Here is a 15,399-nt window from a genome sequence, read left to right on the forward strand (position 1 = left end):
ATTCCTTGATCTCTGGTCTTCTTGTCATGTTTTAGAACAAGTTGACATCAATTCTTCAGTCCAGTTCTGTCAACATTCCAACTTTTCACCAGAATCCATGTTGATGACAAACAGAAAACATAAAACACCTCTTGATTTGAGTAATTTTATTTCTTATATAATGACTGAATGTTACAAAGCTGTGCTTATGGACATCCAAGATATCAGTGTATATGGCGATTTGGTGTAGTCAGGTTATCAGACTACTAGTAGTATTATGTACCAAACAATAAATGCACATATAACAAAGCTATAGTAGGTACAGCATCTGACCATCCTGCTTCATCCAACATCATCCAACACATGGAATTTTCATAAAGACAGGAAACATCATGCTGATAAACGATTTGCGAAAGTCCAAGAGCAATGACCGAAGGCCAGGATCAGACAAATTCGTTCTGGTATCACAAACTTTGCTGAACAAGCAAAATAGTCAGAGATCAAGTCTGAGAATCCTCACCATATATTTTGTCTCGATTTTCTGTCAAAAATTAACTGAAATGTCATTACTGTATGTTACCAAATTCTGCAGAAGGCATACACAATAGGCTGAACATATATGGTTGAGAAGCTTATTCAATCTGGTTAACTATGAGACCATAGCTCCTGCCATTTGCAAAATGCAATAGATGGTACTCTTTGCACAAAATACACAGATGCTAGCATGACTTCATGTCGAAGTTATGAATAATAAACACAATCCTAGTGAAAGGGAAGACGGGTATTTGTACATTTCCACTATGTTAATCAGAGACTGGAACAAACTCCTCATTCACATTACACAGGTCAGGACAAGGCAATTTGTGGTTATGTTTTATAGAGCTGATCATGAACAATTACAATAATTTATTAATCAAACACTCTCCTCCTGACCCTTAATCGAGTCACCACATCCAACATATTCTTGTTTAACTGTAAAAGTGCTGTTGTTTTTGTTTCAGACGCCCCATCTTAAAATGTCTGATTATGACAAGCTATAATGGGAGTCATATCTATCCTTAGCGTCAAGGTTGAAGATAGAATTTTGGTCCCAATTGGGACCCTAATATTTTCAGTCCTTGAGAATATTGCATGATTTGCAAGGGTTGTCAGATACAAAATGAAACATCCTTGACTCAGAACTGGATATCATGCCAAAGAATGTGTACAGACATCAAGAATATGGACGTTACTGAAACCATGAAACCTCTTACTCATACCACAATAAACATACACAAAATACTATAATTTGGTCCAGGTTCAAAGTTATAAGGATAGAAGCTACTGAACAACAAGGCATGTAATTTAAGGCTTTTTTTATCCCAAAGACACCTTCAGCAAAAACCATGATGACATATAAATGAAAGTTCTGTTCACAAAATGCATGCTCAAGTAAGAATGTTAAAGAGGCTTCCTTCTTACCGCAGAAGCTGGGTTGGCTTCTTGGATGGTTCTGTACATGCCAGCCATTTTGATTGGTAACATATATATGTTGTCCTTTATCATTTATATCATGTGTCCTGTGTCTTACAGAAAAATACTGCCCTGCAAAACATCACCTACAGCAGCGACATGCTTTATTCATGAAACAATTACATATTTTTATTGTATTACCTCAGTGTCATATCACACATTACTTGATTTCCTAGAAAATCTCAAGAAATTGTTCCAGAATACTGTTCAAAAGTATCAGTTTTACAAGTCAAAGGCGTTCTGTTCTCTCCCTTGACTGGTTTTCACTCCTGCCCGATCGACAGTTGTCTTCTTAAAAGAACAAAGGTTCAACAAAGGACATATTGATATCTGAGGGAAACAGAAACACTGACAAATCTAATCAACATGTACGCTCCTGTAAAATGGTCCGCAAGTGTAGAAGTTTAAACGTGAGCAAAAAAACTGCAAAATTATATTTGGTCCTGAATCAAAAAGTAAGACTTATCCCACAAATTTTATACTGCATGTCCAACATAATGACATGTTTCTGATATGAACCGTTGTAATCAAGGATAAGATCTGAAGACTATCAACATCGTCGTCGTGGTCCCTGATCATTATGACTATGCCACTATGTTCCATCTGGGTAGATAATTAACTAACATTCCCTTTTCACAAACGTCTTCATGTCAGTTCAAAGTTAACATGCGCGTGCAAGAGAATGGTGTCTTGCTGGTTCCCTGACCGGCTAGGGCGAATCGAGAGTCACCAGTCCAGCCTGCACTGTCTGCACATCTACAATTCCCTCCCATCACAGTGTCTCCTTCACACACGTGGAACTTAATATTCCAATCCATTGTTATCAAACTGGGGCTCCATTTCTGAGTTTGCTTCCACTTCCTCCACCTGTTGTTCTGGTTCTGGTTCTTGTTCCTCATTGCCAAAGTTTTCTTGCCTGATTTCTTCCAAGATTTCCTCTGGTACATATGTGTCATAAGAGAACTTTTCTATTGTTGAGTTTTTCACTTCAGGAAATGCAGTCACCTTCTTCTTATAATGAAAGATGATGTCCTGATCCCTTGGCATGGTAGCTATGAATGCAGGCTGCTGGTACGCATAAGCCAAGAACTTCCAAATTGCGATGAATTCCTTTGGGATATTGTAGTCAGCATATCTCTGCAATAAAATAAAATAAGAAATACAGCAGCTGATCAGAACGTAAGGGTGAATGAATGGGTGAGTAAGTTGGTTTTTACACCGCTTTTAGCAATATTCCAGCAATATCACGGCGAGGACACCAGACATGGGTTTCACACATTGTACCCATGTGGGGAATTGAACCTGGGTCTTCAGCGTGACAAGCTAACACTTTGATCACCAGGCTACCCCAACACCCTAATTATGAAGGAGGATTATATACTGATATTCTTTTCTCTTTTTTATACAAAAGTGGGCACTTAAATTTTACAACAAAAATAACCTAGAAATGTTCATGATCGCCTATTTATTCAACATATTTGCAAATATGAGAACCCGGTCCTTCGGCATGATGAGCAAACGCTTTAACCACTAGGCTACCCCACCGCCCCATAGGGTGAATGTAGATAATACACCTAAACCTGGAGTGTACAGTTTTACTCCACTTTTAGCAATATTCAAGGAAAATCATCCCTTAAGAAACAAGCAATAGTTTTCACACACTTCAGGAATCGAAGCCTGATCTTCGCAAACCAAACTTTTATGCTTAAGTACAAGTGTACATGCACCTAGTATATCTTGGAACAGCAATTCATTTATATTCCAGCTCCTCAGTCTAATGTGGGTGACAAGCCTTAAGATGAGCATCTCAACAAGCTCCTCAGTCTAATGTGGGTGACAAGCCTTAAGATGAGCATCTCAGACAAGCTCCTCAGTCTAATGTGGGTGACAAGCCTTAAGATGAGCATCTCAGACAAGCTCCTCAGTCTAATGTGGGTGACAAGCCATTCAGACAAGCTCCTCAGATGACAAGCCTTAAGCATCTCTCAGACAAGCTCCTCAGTCTAATGTGGGTGACAAGCCTTAAGATGAGCATCTCAGACAAGCTCCTCAGTTTAATGTGGGTGACAAGCCTTAAGATGAGCATCTCAGACAAGCTCCTCAGTTTAATGTGGGTGACAAGCCTTAAGATGAGCATCTCAGACAAGCTCCTCAGTTTAATGTGGGTGACAAGCCTTAAGATGAGCATCTCAGACAAGCTCCTCAGTTTAATGTGGGTGACAAACCTTAAGATGAGCATCTCAGACAAGCTCCTCAGTTTCAACTCAGACAATTCCAACCAATAGTCTGACTGCTATACACATTCTTATGGTATTTTAAACAAACTGAATACAATAAATCAAAGACCTTAATTTTAAAATTCTAATTTTTTTTTAAAAATTTATTAAGAAAGTTGTAATGTATGTCCTTTTAACATATTAAGGTATCAGGCAGGAACCCTGTGGTGACCAAACATGAGGAACCTAGGGGTGACATGGTACGTCTACACCACACATCGAGCTTTCTATGGAGTTAATGGCTCTACTCCTGACCATAGAAATGGTCTGTTGTTTGTCTAATTTTACCAGAATCCCTTGTTGGGACCAGCGTACCTTGGTAGCCACCTTGATATGCTGTAACCTAGGCAGTAAGTGGCAATCAACATAGCACAGCATGTCATCTATAAAGAACCTCTTGCCGTTGTCTAAGTCTTCATTTAAAGCTCTCAGGGCTTTTGTCAATTTGGACTCTGGCTGACCTGTCAGGAATCCATTGAAAGTCTGAAATTACAACAAAAGTAAACATAAACACATCGCATAACACAGCACAACATCAGTGTAGGAAACTACTGCACACCCGAAAGCCCAAGATGGGTTAATTCTGTGGATGGCTGGCAAAAAATAAATCTTACCAGCCCGACAGTCAGGCTCATATTTTATGTGTAATCATGAGAATCTTATCTATGAGACTACATTTGTAACAAAAACACTTCAGGTGTATTAGTCTAGATTTGTGTCAAGTTAATTCAATTTCGAGGAATTCGTGTCTGTAATGTAATGTGAATGTGACAGTTAACTTGTGGAAGATTTACAGTTACATATGACAGTGACACATTCTTGCTACAATGGCATAATATCGATAACTCTAGTTTTGAGACTATTGTTTACCTGTTTCAGAGCACTGTGATGAAACTGTTTCTTTTGTTGGGCATTTCAATAAATATGAAAGCAAAGATACTTAATAGGGTGTTTTTATTATTGCTGAGCGTAAATGTGAAATTAAAGCTGGTCTGGCAACTTTTGAGAAGGGCTAGTAAGTTTTCAGAGTTACCAGTCCTGGTGTCCGGTAGAAGTTTCTGTTTAGTTTCCTACACTGACAACATTTATCAATAAAAACCTGGAATTACTTTGCATGTTGAGAAAGGGTATGTCAGTTAGTTACCTTACAGTAACAGGAACTAAATATATATTTTCTGGCCCAAACTACATGGACAGCTATATCAATCAAATCAGTGTCAAATCACAATGTTATTCATACTGTGGTCTAAATTATGCATTATGTCATAAGCCTAATGCTGTTTATCCCTATAGATTCAAGGAACCCAAGATCCCCTTCTTCATACACTATTCATAGCTTCAGCATTGTCATGGAAACAAGATGACAAACAAAGCCCCAACAAATAACAAAGAACAAGATCACTGGATTGTCTGGTCCAGACTTGATTATTTACTGACTACGCCATATTGCTGGAATATTGCTGACTGTGAGGTTACACCAACCAATCAACGAACCAAAGAATAATTCAACTGTTACAGTCCTACAAGATTTGTGCTACATTTACAAACATATCACAATACCTACTGCTGTTGTAGAGTTTACTCACCATACTTCTACATCTCTGACTTGGAGAAAGTCAACTAGAAAGAAGTTTGAATGTAGATTTTAACAATAAGTAATTATTTGTAGCCATCAGCTTCTCTTTCTGAAAATCCTACAGTGCACATAGGCAAACACTTTTCTTATGATAACTCAGTAGTGAAAACATTGAACACATATGTTGAAACTGGTATAACACAAAGCAGATTCTGCAACCATGGTAACTGCAGCTATCGTAACCCTGAAGTTAAAAAATCAAAAAAATACTTAGAGTCCCCTTAAATATCCATAAGCCACAAACTATAAGAGCCCATGGCTTTTCTTTACAGCTGCCACTGCTTAGGATAATCTTTACTAGAATGGCTCTTTAACATGTCTAAATAGATTCCTATTGCCAATCAATACTTCACCATGCTTCTTACGGAAGCTCACTGAATGATAATGCATATAGTTAATTTCTTGAATCATGCAAATTTCCAAAGAAAGTATTGACTTCAATCTGATTCATAACATTACTTGAGCAAGTCGGACCCAACCCAACCACGTTTTCAAAATGTGTCTGTATCAATTATTTCAGAATAACTTGGCCAATAGTCGAGACTGGCTCTTGTTTCTTTGGCATAGTATTCAACAAAGAGAAGGGTAATGTTATGTATCAGTCTCTATTCATATACAATGTTACAGTGGGATGTAACAACTGCCTCAGTTCTAACACATTATCACATTATATACTCGAACACATTGTACAATGTTGATACTGGATCAATTGGTTGTACATATTGGCTGCATATTGTCAGCATCTACAATGGACTGCTCTTCATGGATTTCTAATGAAAATGTATTTTTCTTGCTTTTATTTACTATTTATATTATCTTATTTCCATACAATGTAGACACGGGTTACAATGATGTGGCCATTATTCAAAATAATATACAATGCCATTAACAATACAATGGTTCCTACCATATGAACCAGGCACTCATAAAGATATCTACAGGTGGGAATATATAGAAGTGTGCCAACAAGAAGATGTTTGATCCACAATCAAACCCAACGAAAGTCATAACTGAGTTTAACTTTGAAATTATGTCCCCTTACTTTTTGGCGAGACTGATAATAAATAATACACCTTATATTTTCTGAATGTCTAAATTTTGTCAGTAGCATTAATCAGGTTCATCATTTTCCATGTTTCATTTTAAAAGTGAGTGAGTATGGTTTTATGCTGCTTTTAGCAATATTCCAGCAATATCACGGCAGGGGACACCAGAAATGGGCTTCACACATTGTACCCTGTGGGTAATCAAACCTGGGTCTTCACCGTGACGAGCGAACGCTTTAACCACTAGGCTACTCCAGTGCCCCTCATTTTAAAAAATTGTCCCTGTGTAATATTTTTTTTTTTAACATTTCATGCTTTTTTTCATAGTACCAGTGCTATTTTAACTGGGCAGCAGAGAATGCAAGGAATTTAATCCCTTTGAAGAAGTATATGGCGGTTAATGACACGGTCAGACATGTCATGTCAAGAGCAACAACTGAGGGCGTTCTTCAAGAAAAGCTGGTCTGAACAGTTTCATTGTGTGACTTTACGATAGTGTGTGTATAAATCATTGTACAGAACTCTCAAAGAATGTGTGCCACCCAACATTACACAGTAGTGAGTGATCAGTGCTGCATTCCCAGAGAATATATGGTACCACTCCTGTTGGCTGGACCACTACATGTCAATGGATCAGTCAATGAGTGTGATGGTATGTCCTATTTAGGAGGGCCACAACTAGGGACACTAAGCATGTTTCACTGGCCATATCCCTCAACACTGGCATGTGTGAATGCTATATCGCTAAGCCATCCCATGGGCAAATTGGGCATACGTTTAGAGACACCAAAAATGACTATTTAATGACTGAGCGAGTGAGTGTGTGAACAAGCATGTTAGTGAGCGAGTAGCAATATTCCAGCAATATTATGGCAGGGACACCAGAAATGGGCTTCATACATTGTACCCATGTGGGGAATAGAACCTGGGCTTTGGTGTGGCAAGTGAACACTTTGATCACCAGGCTACCCCACCACCCTAATTATGAAAAAGGATTATATACTGAACAAGGGTAGGGGTCAGATGCAATTTTCATTTGGGGGAGAGAGAGAGAAGAGAAAGGAGAAGAGGAGAGAGGGAGAGGAGGAGAGAGAAAGACAAAATTGGGCGCTTAAATCTTTACAACAACCAAAATATCCCCAGAAATGTTCATGATCCCTTACTTACTAAACATATTTGCAAATAGCCACCAATAAAAAAATGTTTTAACTAAGTAGTTAGATATGGTTCAGAGTAAGAAATTCAGAACTACCCTTACAAGACATGATAAATCAAGGTCTAACCTATCAAGTCAAGTGCTAGCTGTCACAGTAAGCCTGCCCTCATACCTACTTCACTAGGCAAGGCTGTAAGTAGGTCAGACAGGATAACTTGTGCTTTGCTGATACCTCAGGCTCATAAAATGTAACCATTAGACAGGATTTACAGAGCCTGACAAGAGAACTGCCTTCTCTTATTGCATATACAGTCCCTCTCTATATCTTTATATTCACCTAAACTGGCCACATAATACAAGGTCGAAAATTCAGAGAAGAATCGTCCGGACACTTTTCTTGATTCTATCATCTCTGGACAAGACATCCTTCATCAAAGTTTGAAAAATTAGTTTTCAAGATAAGTCAGTCAGTGTGCTACAAAATGAACTTAAACCCTAAAGGGCATAAAAGCCAGGGCATTTTAAAGGGTGAAACTATACACCAGTGCATTATGAGTTTTCAAGCAAGTTGCGATACACAATATGTTTGTTCTGTTTTGATAAAAGATGACATACTTGCTAAAATACTTACGTCTCACATAGAATTAGTTGGCGACTACATTTGTGTACAAATTACGACTTTGAGACTTACCAATCATCATCCATCATTATAATAGTTACAATTCAAGCCAAATCTTAAAAACACAATTGTATAATGTATACTTGTATAATGGGCCTGTGGCCACCACACAGAAATAAACTCATTCTCACATTTAAAACACAATCCTCCATTTAACATAGCTGCTAAATTCAGTGCAGTGCTTGTCTTTAAAAAATGTTTTAAAAAAATAAAAATAATTTTCTTTTCATAATAAAACTTCCATGAACCTTTAACAATCATACTATGTACCTGTGACCTACATTAGAAACGTACTAGGTAATATAACTAAATATACACAATCACCCCATGCAATAACCTGATCCAAATGAACAGAGTATGTAGACAGCTGACAACACTACTGAACATTATGAATACATTTGTTCAATCTTGGGCTGCATTCAGGCAATAAAAGCGAACCTTGTAGCTACTAGAGCATGTGTTGACAAGTCAGCTGTATGCACTATGTAGTAACTTCCTTATAACTCATCTGTATCCAGTCATCAAGCATAGGGTGATTATTCAAATATGTTTCTGACAAAGTGACCTAGTTACATGAGGTTAGATAGATTTGCAAGGACTTTTATTTTCATGTTTTGTATATTTTAGGGTTGTATATATACCAAGAAAATAATAAAACGAAATGGTCTTTCAGCTGTCATTTCTAGTGTGGTCTGAGTGAGATGTGTTTGAAGTAAGAGCAACAACACTGCTGTCACGGACTGAAACTATACATTCAGCTATAGTATACAACCAATATAGACTTTGCACTTGAGGGTAAATATGTCAGTTATACCACACAACAGACATTTGTTGCTAACTGTGTGAAAACAAGCATGGGGACGGGAGTTCCCAATGACCTCATTCACCATTTGTCAGTCGACAATGCTAAACAAATTTCAGACTTTATATTTAACAGTTGATACCATACATAGTTAACATTTACCTTTTGATTAGTCAGTGGTAACAATTATTATCAAGGCCAGTACTGACATCCACGAACTAGTGGATTATAAGCAGCGTCAGAAATTGAACTTATGAATATGAATTTATTTTCTTGGACTTTCTGATAGCAAACAGCCTAAAAAGTCAGAACAGACATGGTATTTCTACAGACCTATCAGCTGGTACATTAACTCAACCCTCTCCATAACCTATGCCCAATCACAAACCAATATTCAGCCCCCGACTGCAGCTAGTGCCAGCAGAATATATAAATAAAGAACGATTTCCTAGTTCATGTTAAAATACTATAAACTAATGTTAATGACTTGTAGGGTTACTTACATGTCAACAGACAAATAAAATAGAGCCTTTAATGTTGGTAAGAGTTCCTCCCATTCCCCGATCCCAAATAATATTCATAAATTAATATATTCTAAAATTATTCACAAAACCTAACACAACAATTAAAAGATCTAAAAGCCCAAAAATTAATTACAATATATAGGGTCAAACCATGTTGTGTTACTTCTGTTAATGTTACAATAAAAATATGGGGAACGGAAGGAGCTCTTTCCCTATATTTCCCTCTCAAGAACACATACTTATGTATCTTAGGTAAGTTCATGACACATCATAACACAGTCTACCTGATCTCTGTAAACGTAATTTATCCCACAGATCCAACAAATCTTACATATCGACACTGAACAGCAAAGTTTACACTTCTTATCACACACACAATACAGCCACACTATACTTACAGCATAAAGGGTATCTACTCTGGCCATGGCATCTCCATTCTCCTTGTTATGCCTCTTCAACTCTGGGCACTCACGGTTGATATTCTCGAAGAAGGTCTCCAACTCCTCGAAGCTGTCATACATGCATCCACTAATATCTTGGCCCTTCTTGTCTGTGCAATTGACTGAGAGGACCACTGGGAACTTCTTGCTCCAACCCTCGAATTCTTTAGGAGGGCTATTTTCCTGCACGGTGAAAACTGAAAAGTTCACCCCAGGTTGTTTCTGGGCTATAAGGTACGCTATCATGAACCAGTGCTCACATATGGGGCAGGGCCCTCGGGTTTCTTTGTCAATTTGTGAAGCCTGAAGAAAAAAAGTTGGTCATATTAACATGAAGGCTGAGTGTGCAACATGTCTACAATTTAACACCCCCAAGTATACTGCAATGTTTCAGAAATGACAACAACAGAGGCCCAGATAAGCTGCGTATCCGGGTAAAATATGCATTGAAAAATAATTGTTGCGTACCAATTACGCATTTAAAATGTTAGATACGCAAAAAAGTTTAAAACAAATGCGTACGGAATTGATTGCTATCAAGTTGTACTGTTAGTATAGGACAAGTGTTGTAATGTCAGTATAGGATGAGTGATTTTTTATGAAATAATTTTCATCATATCTAAAATGGTTTTGATTAGGTATGACATAAGGCAGAACATACCTGCTTAGTAAACTTGCTCAATGACATAATACTTAGGTGAGTAAAGTGACTGAAATACGCACATATTTGAAAGCAGTGGGTAACGGAAAATGAAATACCCACTCAACATTCATAATACCCACTCCCAAAAAATACAGTGGGTACAGTACCCACATGAGCCAAATCTTATCTGGAGCTCTGACAACAAAGTCACATATTCATGCTATGGCATTTTTTAGTGATAGCACTGTTGTTGTTGTATCACAATCAACACAATGTCAAGGTGAATCATAACTGCACTTAATCACATTCTTCAAAATAATGTTTCTATAAGTTGCTTAGACGCTCAAGCTAAACACAGAATCTCCCCTGTGAGAAATGACTGCATGTTTTGTTTCTAGTGATATTCACATGTAGTTATGGATTTTATGCAACTAAACTATTAAAAGGATACGGTCTTGTGAGAGTCATTTCTGACAACGGCAGCAATATGCATTTAAATTCCACACCACTGCTAACGAGGGCCAGTACATGATATTTACTATAATTGTTTAATCGAGATAAGCTCCATGCGTGGCTGCACACACGCTGCACCTGTCAGTCATTCAACATGTTAGGACTGTGATGGCCCTGCATTATGCAACTTCATTTATTTCGCTTGCAGCATATTTGTAAAATGTTTTCTACGTGATCAATGACCCGTATCAACCCAGTTGCATAGCACAATTCTCAATTCTAGGTCAATGCGATCGGATGTGATAAAATGATTTTAACTTTGTATCTGTGATAGGATGATAGTTGACACTCAAAAATTATTTCTAATATACTATAAATAACGCTATCTGACACATTGTTCTAAACGAACATTTCACATTTTTCTCCACCAAAAGTAACGATCTCGTATTAAAACTGGTGACTCGAATAATACATGTTGTTCTCAATTATCAATAGTATACACAAACATTCCCCTGGTCACCTATCCAGACGAACTTGAAATTTTTATAACGAGAAACAGATTTTGCTGCCGAATGAATCACGCACTACTACACGCCCTGTCTCTTGTCGACTGGTGCAGTCTCAGACGGACGTTACAGCAAATCAATGTTTTTTGCATTTGACGAGGATACTGGTCTGCATCAACAAAAACCACCTGATTACTGTATTAACGGGTAAGATTATTCCCGAGGCGCTGAAAACATGCTCCGCGGGTTCAGTAGGCCCGGCTTTTGAAACGTGTGCTCACCAAGGCGCAATATACCGCCATGAATTTGTTCACCACCTTCGTTCCGCACAAGTCTTAATACATACCTTTATAAACAATTTAAACTCTTGTTTCACAACGGCCTTGCGATCGTCGTCGTCGACCGTAGTCGCGAAAAGAGGTTTATCCAAGCTCATTTTTGCGATTTGTGGCTAGAAATGCCTCCAAAGTCACACAATTTCTCTACAAGTCGTTGACGCACTGGCCTCGCCCAAAATAACAGCGCTACAACGCATGCGTCAATCCGAGAGGGTCACATGACACACGCCATCCTACGGTATGAGATCATAAGTCTGGGCACAAGCCTGTCATTATCAGAGTGCTGGGGCATGCGGATTAGTTTGTGAATCTGCTTCGGGACTTTCCGTTGGCCGCATTTATACTATTTATAAATAGCTGCCTAACTTACCCTGTCATTATGCTGTAATATGATACAATATTTTTGTATGTTCTCCACCCATGACAATCTGACGAATATGGCCCGTGGCTGAATTTTTTCGATATGTACACAATCCATTCTCGTGAGATAGTGTGTATTACATCAATGGGTATTGTAACGTTGGATAACAAATAATTTATTGGCATATGACTCTTGAATCTCATACTTTCGAATTTCATCTATTCAGACAAAGACCGTTATATTAAGTCGTGAATGGAAGTATTTGTTGTTACATGCAATACTATATTTGGCACGCACCTGAATAGCTTAACCTTATAATGTAAACATAGTGCATAATTGAAATCAAGAGGTGACATTCAGTTTTAAAGACTAGAGTCAGTATTTACTTGACTCGTGCAAACGCTTTGATTCCCCACATGGATACAATGTGTGAAGCTTATTTCTGTGTCCACCGCCGTGATATTGCTGCAATATTGCTAAAAGTGGCGTAAAACTAAATTCACTCTTGCAAACACCGGGACATAGGTTTCTGACACCAACCCATTAGAAATAACTTACATTTTGTTTTGTTTGTTTTTTCGTATTTTAAAAAGTAAGTAAAATTCAAGTATGTGTAAAATGTAGTTCAATCCTTTCAGTGCATGTATGTCGCAAATGTGTATTTTTTTAAAATAGTTGAAAAATCTAAATGAAGTGAGCCTCGCGTTGAAAAGAATTATGCTTTTATGGATAAGTGGTAATATTTTCTAGATGTTTCAACTGTTATTTCACGCAAATCTGTAAATTTAAATCTGACAGCAAATCAATTACGAGGTCTGTAATCTCTGCATAAATCTGTTCATTCATAATACAACGACTCCATGTATGGACATCTTGTTTCTTGTGTGATGATGCATCGTCAGGTAATGTGAACCCGGTTTGTTCAGTGTTAGTGTCATCGATTAGGGCGTTAAAGTATCTGTGGGCGATCGATTAGGATTGGTGCATAGATTTGTTCCCTATTCTACGACGAAAGCTCCTGATAACACCGCAATCAGTCAGATCAGGAGAAACGGCGCCAAGGCATGACAGTGGCAGTTTAGAGCAACGCTTATACTCATTAACACTGCATGGACTCTGTCTCCGTACTGCCATATATGTACAGTCGCTGTAAGGAGCTTTACCTCTGCGCAACTAGCTGTCGCGGTATTTTGTGTATTGTTGTGTATTGTATGTGTTGTGTATTGGTTATACAACAAACGGATAGGCTAAACATTAAGTGATGCAATGAAGATTATAGAGTTGAATGATCATAGAGGTCAACAAACCTACTACCATAAATAATTGGAAATGGCAAACTCTCAAAGGGGTCTTTGTCCTTCACGGCCTGATGCCCGCTTCAAGCGTAACCACATACTCAGTACATTGTAATATATGCAAATAGTGGAATCAGCTACGTATTTTTGTAACCAATGCAATAATTAACTGGTTGACGTGTTTACATAATAAGAGTCAGAAGATGAAAAGTAGTTTGGGAGCTTGAATCAAATCTGCTGGGGCTATCACATACCCGGAGCTCAGTACCCCTTTAAGAAATATGTGCTCTTCATCCATTTGACAATGTAGTGTATCGTTAATGACATTTATCTTTAACCGAAGTTTTAAGGTCCCACACACCCCGCCAGCTTCACCGCCCCTTCGTTTTCGGCGATGGGGTAGCCAACAAATGAATATTGTTCTAGTTCCCATTGTCTTGTTTGTTGTTTAACGCTGCACTCAACATTATTCCAGCTATATGGCGGCGGCCTGTAAATAATCCAGCGTGAACCAGACAACCCAGTGATCAACAGCATGAGCATCGATCAGCGCAACTGGGATACGATGACACGTGTATCAACCAAGTCAGCGAGTCTGACCATGCCACCGATCCCGTTAGTCGCCTCTTAGGACAAGCATGAGTTGCTGAAGATCAATTCTAACCCGATATCCATGGATTACGGCATTAGCCACGGTATAACGTCAGTTGATAGACGAACGAGCGTTAGCGTAAGTGAATGAATATAATTTTACGGTGTCCAGTTGTCAGTCTAGGGCTATTTGTGCTAATCATTACTAGCGAGATGGATAACCGAGATGGAAAATCTTGACAGCAGATTTAGAATGTCTCACTGCCACGGATTAAGTATCACTTAATAATATATTTAATATATTTCAGTTCAAACAGCATCCACCCATCCCAAACTTTGTATTCTTCCAAACAAGAAACACTCCTTGTTCGTTCGCTGAGTTTTGTTTCTAACGTGACCGGGTGGTCAGACTCGCTGACGTGGTTCATGCATGTCGCCATTTGCCATTTGCATATATGTTGCTCACGATGTCAATCATTGGGTGATCTGGTTCCAACTCGATCCTTAAAAACCGCTGTTATATGTCTGAAATATTGCTTAGTGCGGCGCTGAACAACTAACAAACACATATATAACGTCGTTTCAACTTAATTTGTCTATTTTCAGCGCAGAGCATAAGCGGTAAAACATCTGTATTGTAAAAAATTGTATTGGTATTCACACTGGCACCACATGCTTCTTGAAGATAAAACTTGCCACTCATTAGTTCCAATAATGAGAGAAAAAACTCTGCCTTTAGGTCACGATTTGAACTGTTATAAATGCAATTAATACTAATATTCAGAGCTTTCTTTGTGTGAACAATATTGATTAGACACTGAAAATGAGATCGTTCCATATGTAAGACGCGAGATACGCGTTCTCGCATATTATAAATCTGAGAATTCTTGGTAACACACACCTAATTCGCACATCGATATTGGTGTGGTGCCACTAATGCGCAGAAAACATGAGAAACTGTCTTGGATTGTCTTTGGGTCACCGTGACCAGGTCAAGCTGCCTTGACCGATATTTCATGGCGAGGACTGCTGCAGGCGATCTACGTCGGTTTGCTGAACTGCGAGATATCGATATTACCTAAACTTATGATCTACTTTTTCTGGCACATTTGATAATTAACTGTATTTACAGACATTTGAGAAATATAGTTTATATATAGTT

The 15,399-nt window shown here is 38.2% G+C and overlaps 1 protein-coding gene across 1 annotated transcript; it reads right to left on the reverse strand.

Annotated features, from left to right (window-relative positions):
* Positions 1-131: 131 nt before the first annotated feature.
* Positions 132-12,186, reverse strand: LOC124274842 (chloride intracellular channel protein 2-like). The gene is made up of 4 exons (XM_046710210.1): positions 11,999-12,186; positions 10,009-10,353; positions 4,083-4,250; positions 132-2,628 (listed from the first exon to the last, which is right to left on the reverse strand). The coding sequence occupies exons 1-4, from the start codon at positions 12,086-12,088 to the stop codon at positions 2,293-2,295; spliced, it is 939 nt and encodes a 312-aa protein (XP_046566166.1). The 5' UTR covers positions 12,089-12,186; the 3' UTR covers positions 132-2,292.
* Between the last annotated feature and the right edge of the window lie 3,213 nt (positions 12,187-15,399).

This window comes from Haliotis rubra, unplaced genomic scaffold, assembly GCF_003918875.1.
Source record: "Haliotis rubra isolate DU_JTF1 unplaced genomic scaffold, ASM391887v1 Scf195, whole genome shotgun sequence".
Taxonomy (NCBI): Eukaryota; Metazoa; Mollusca; class Gastropoda; order Lepetellida; family Haliotidae; genus Haliotis; species Haliotis rubra.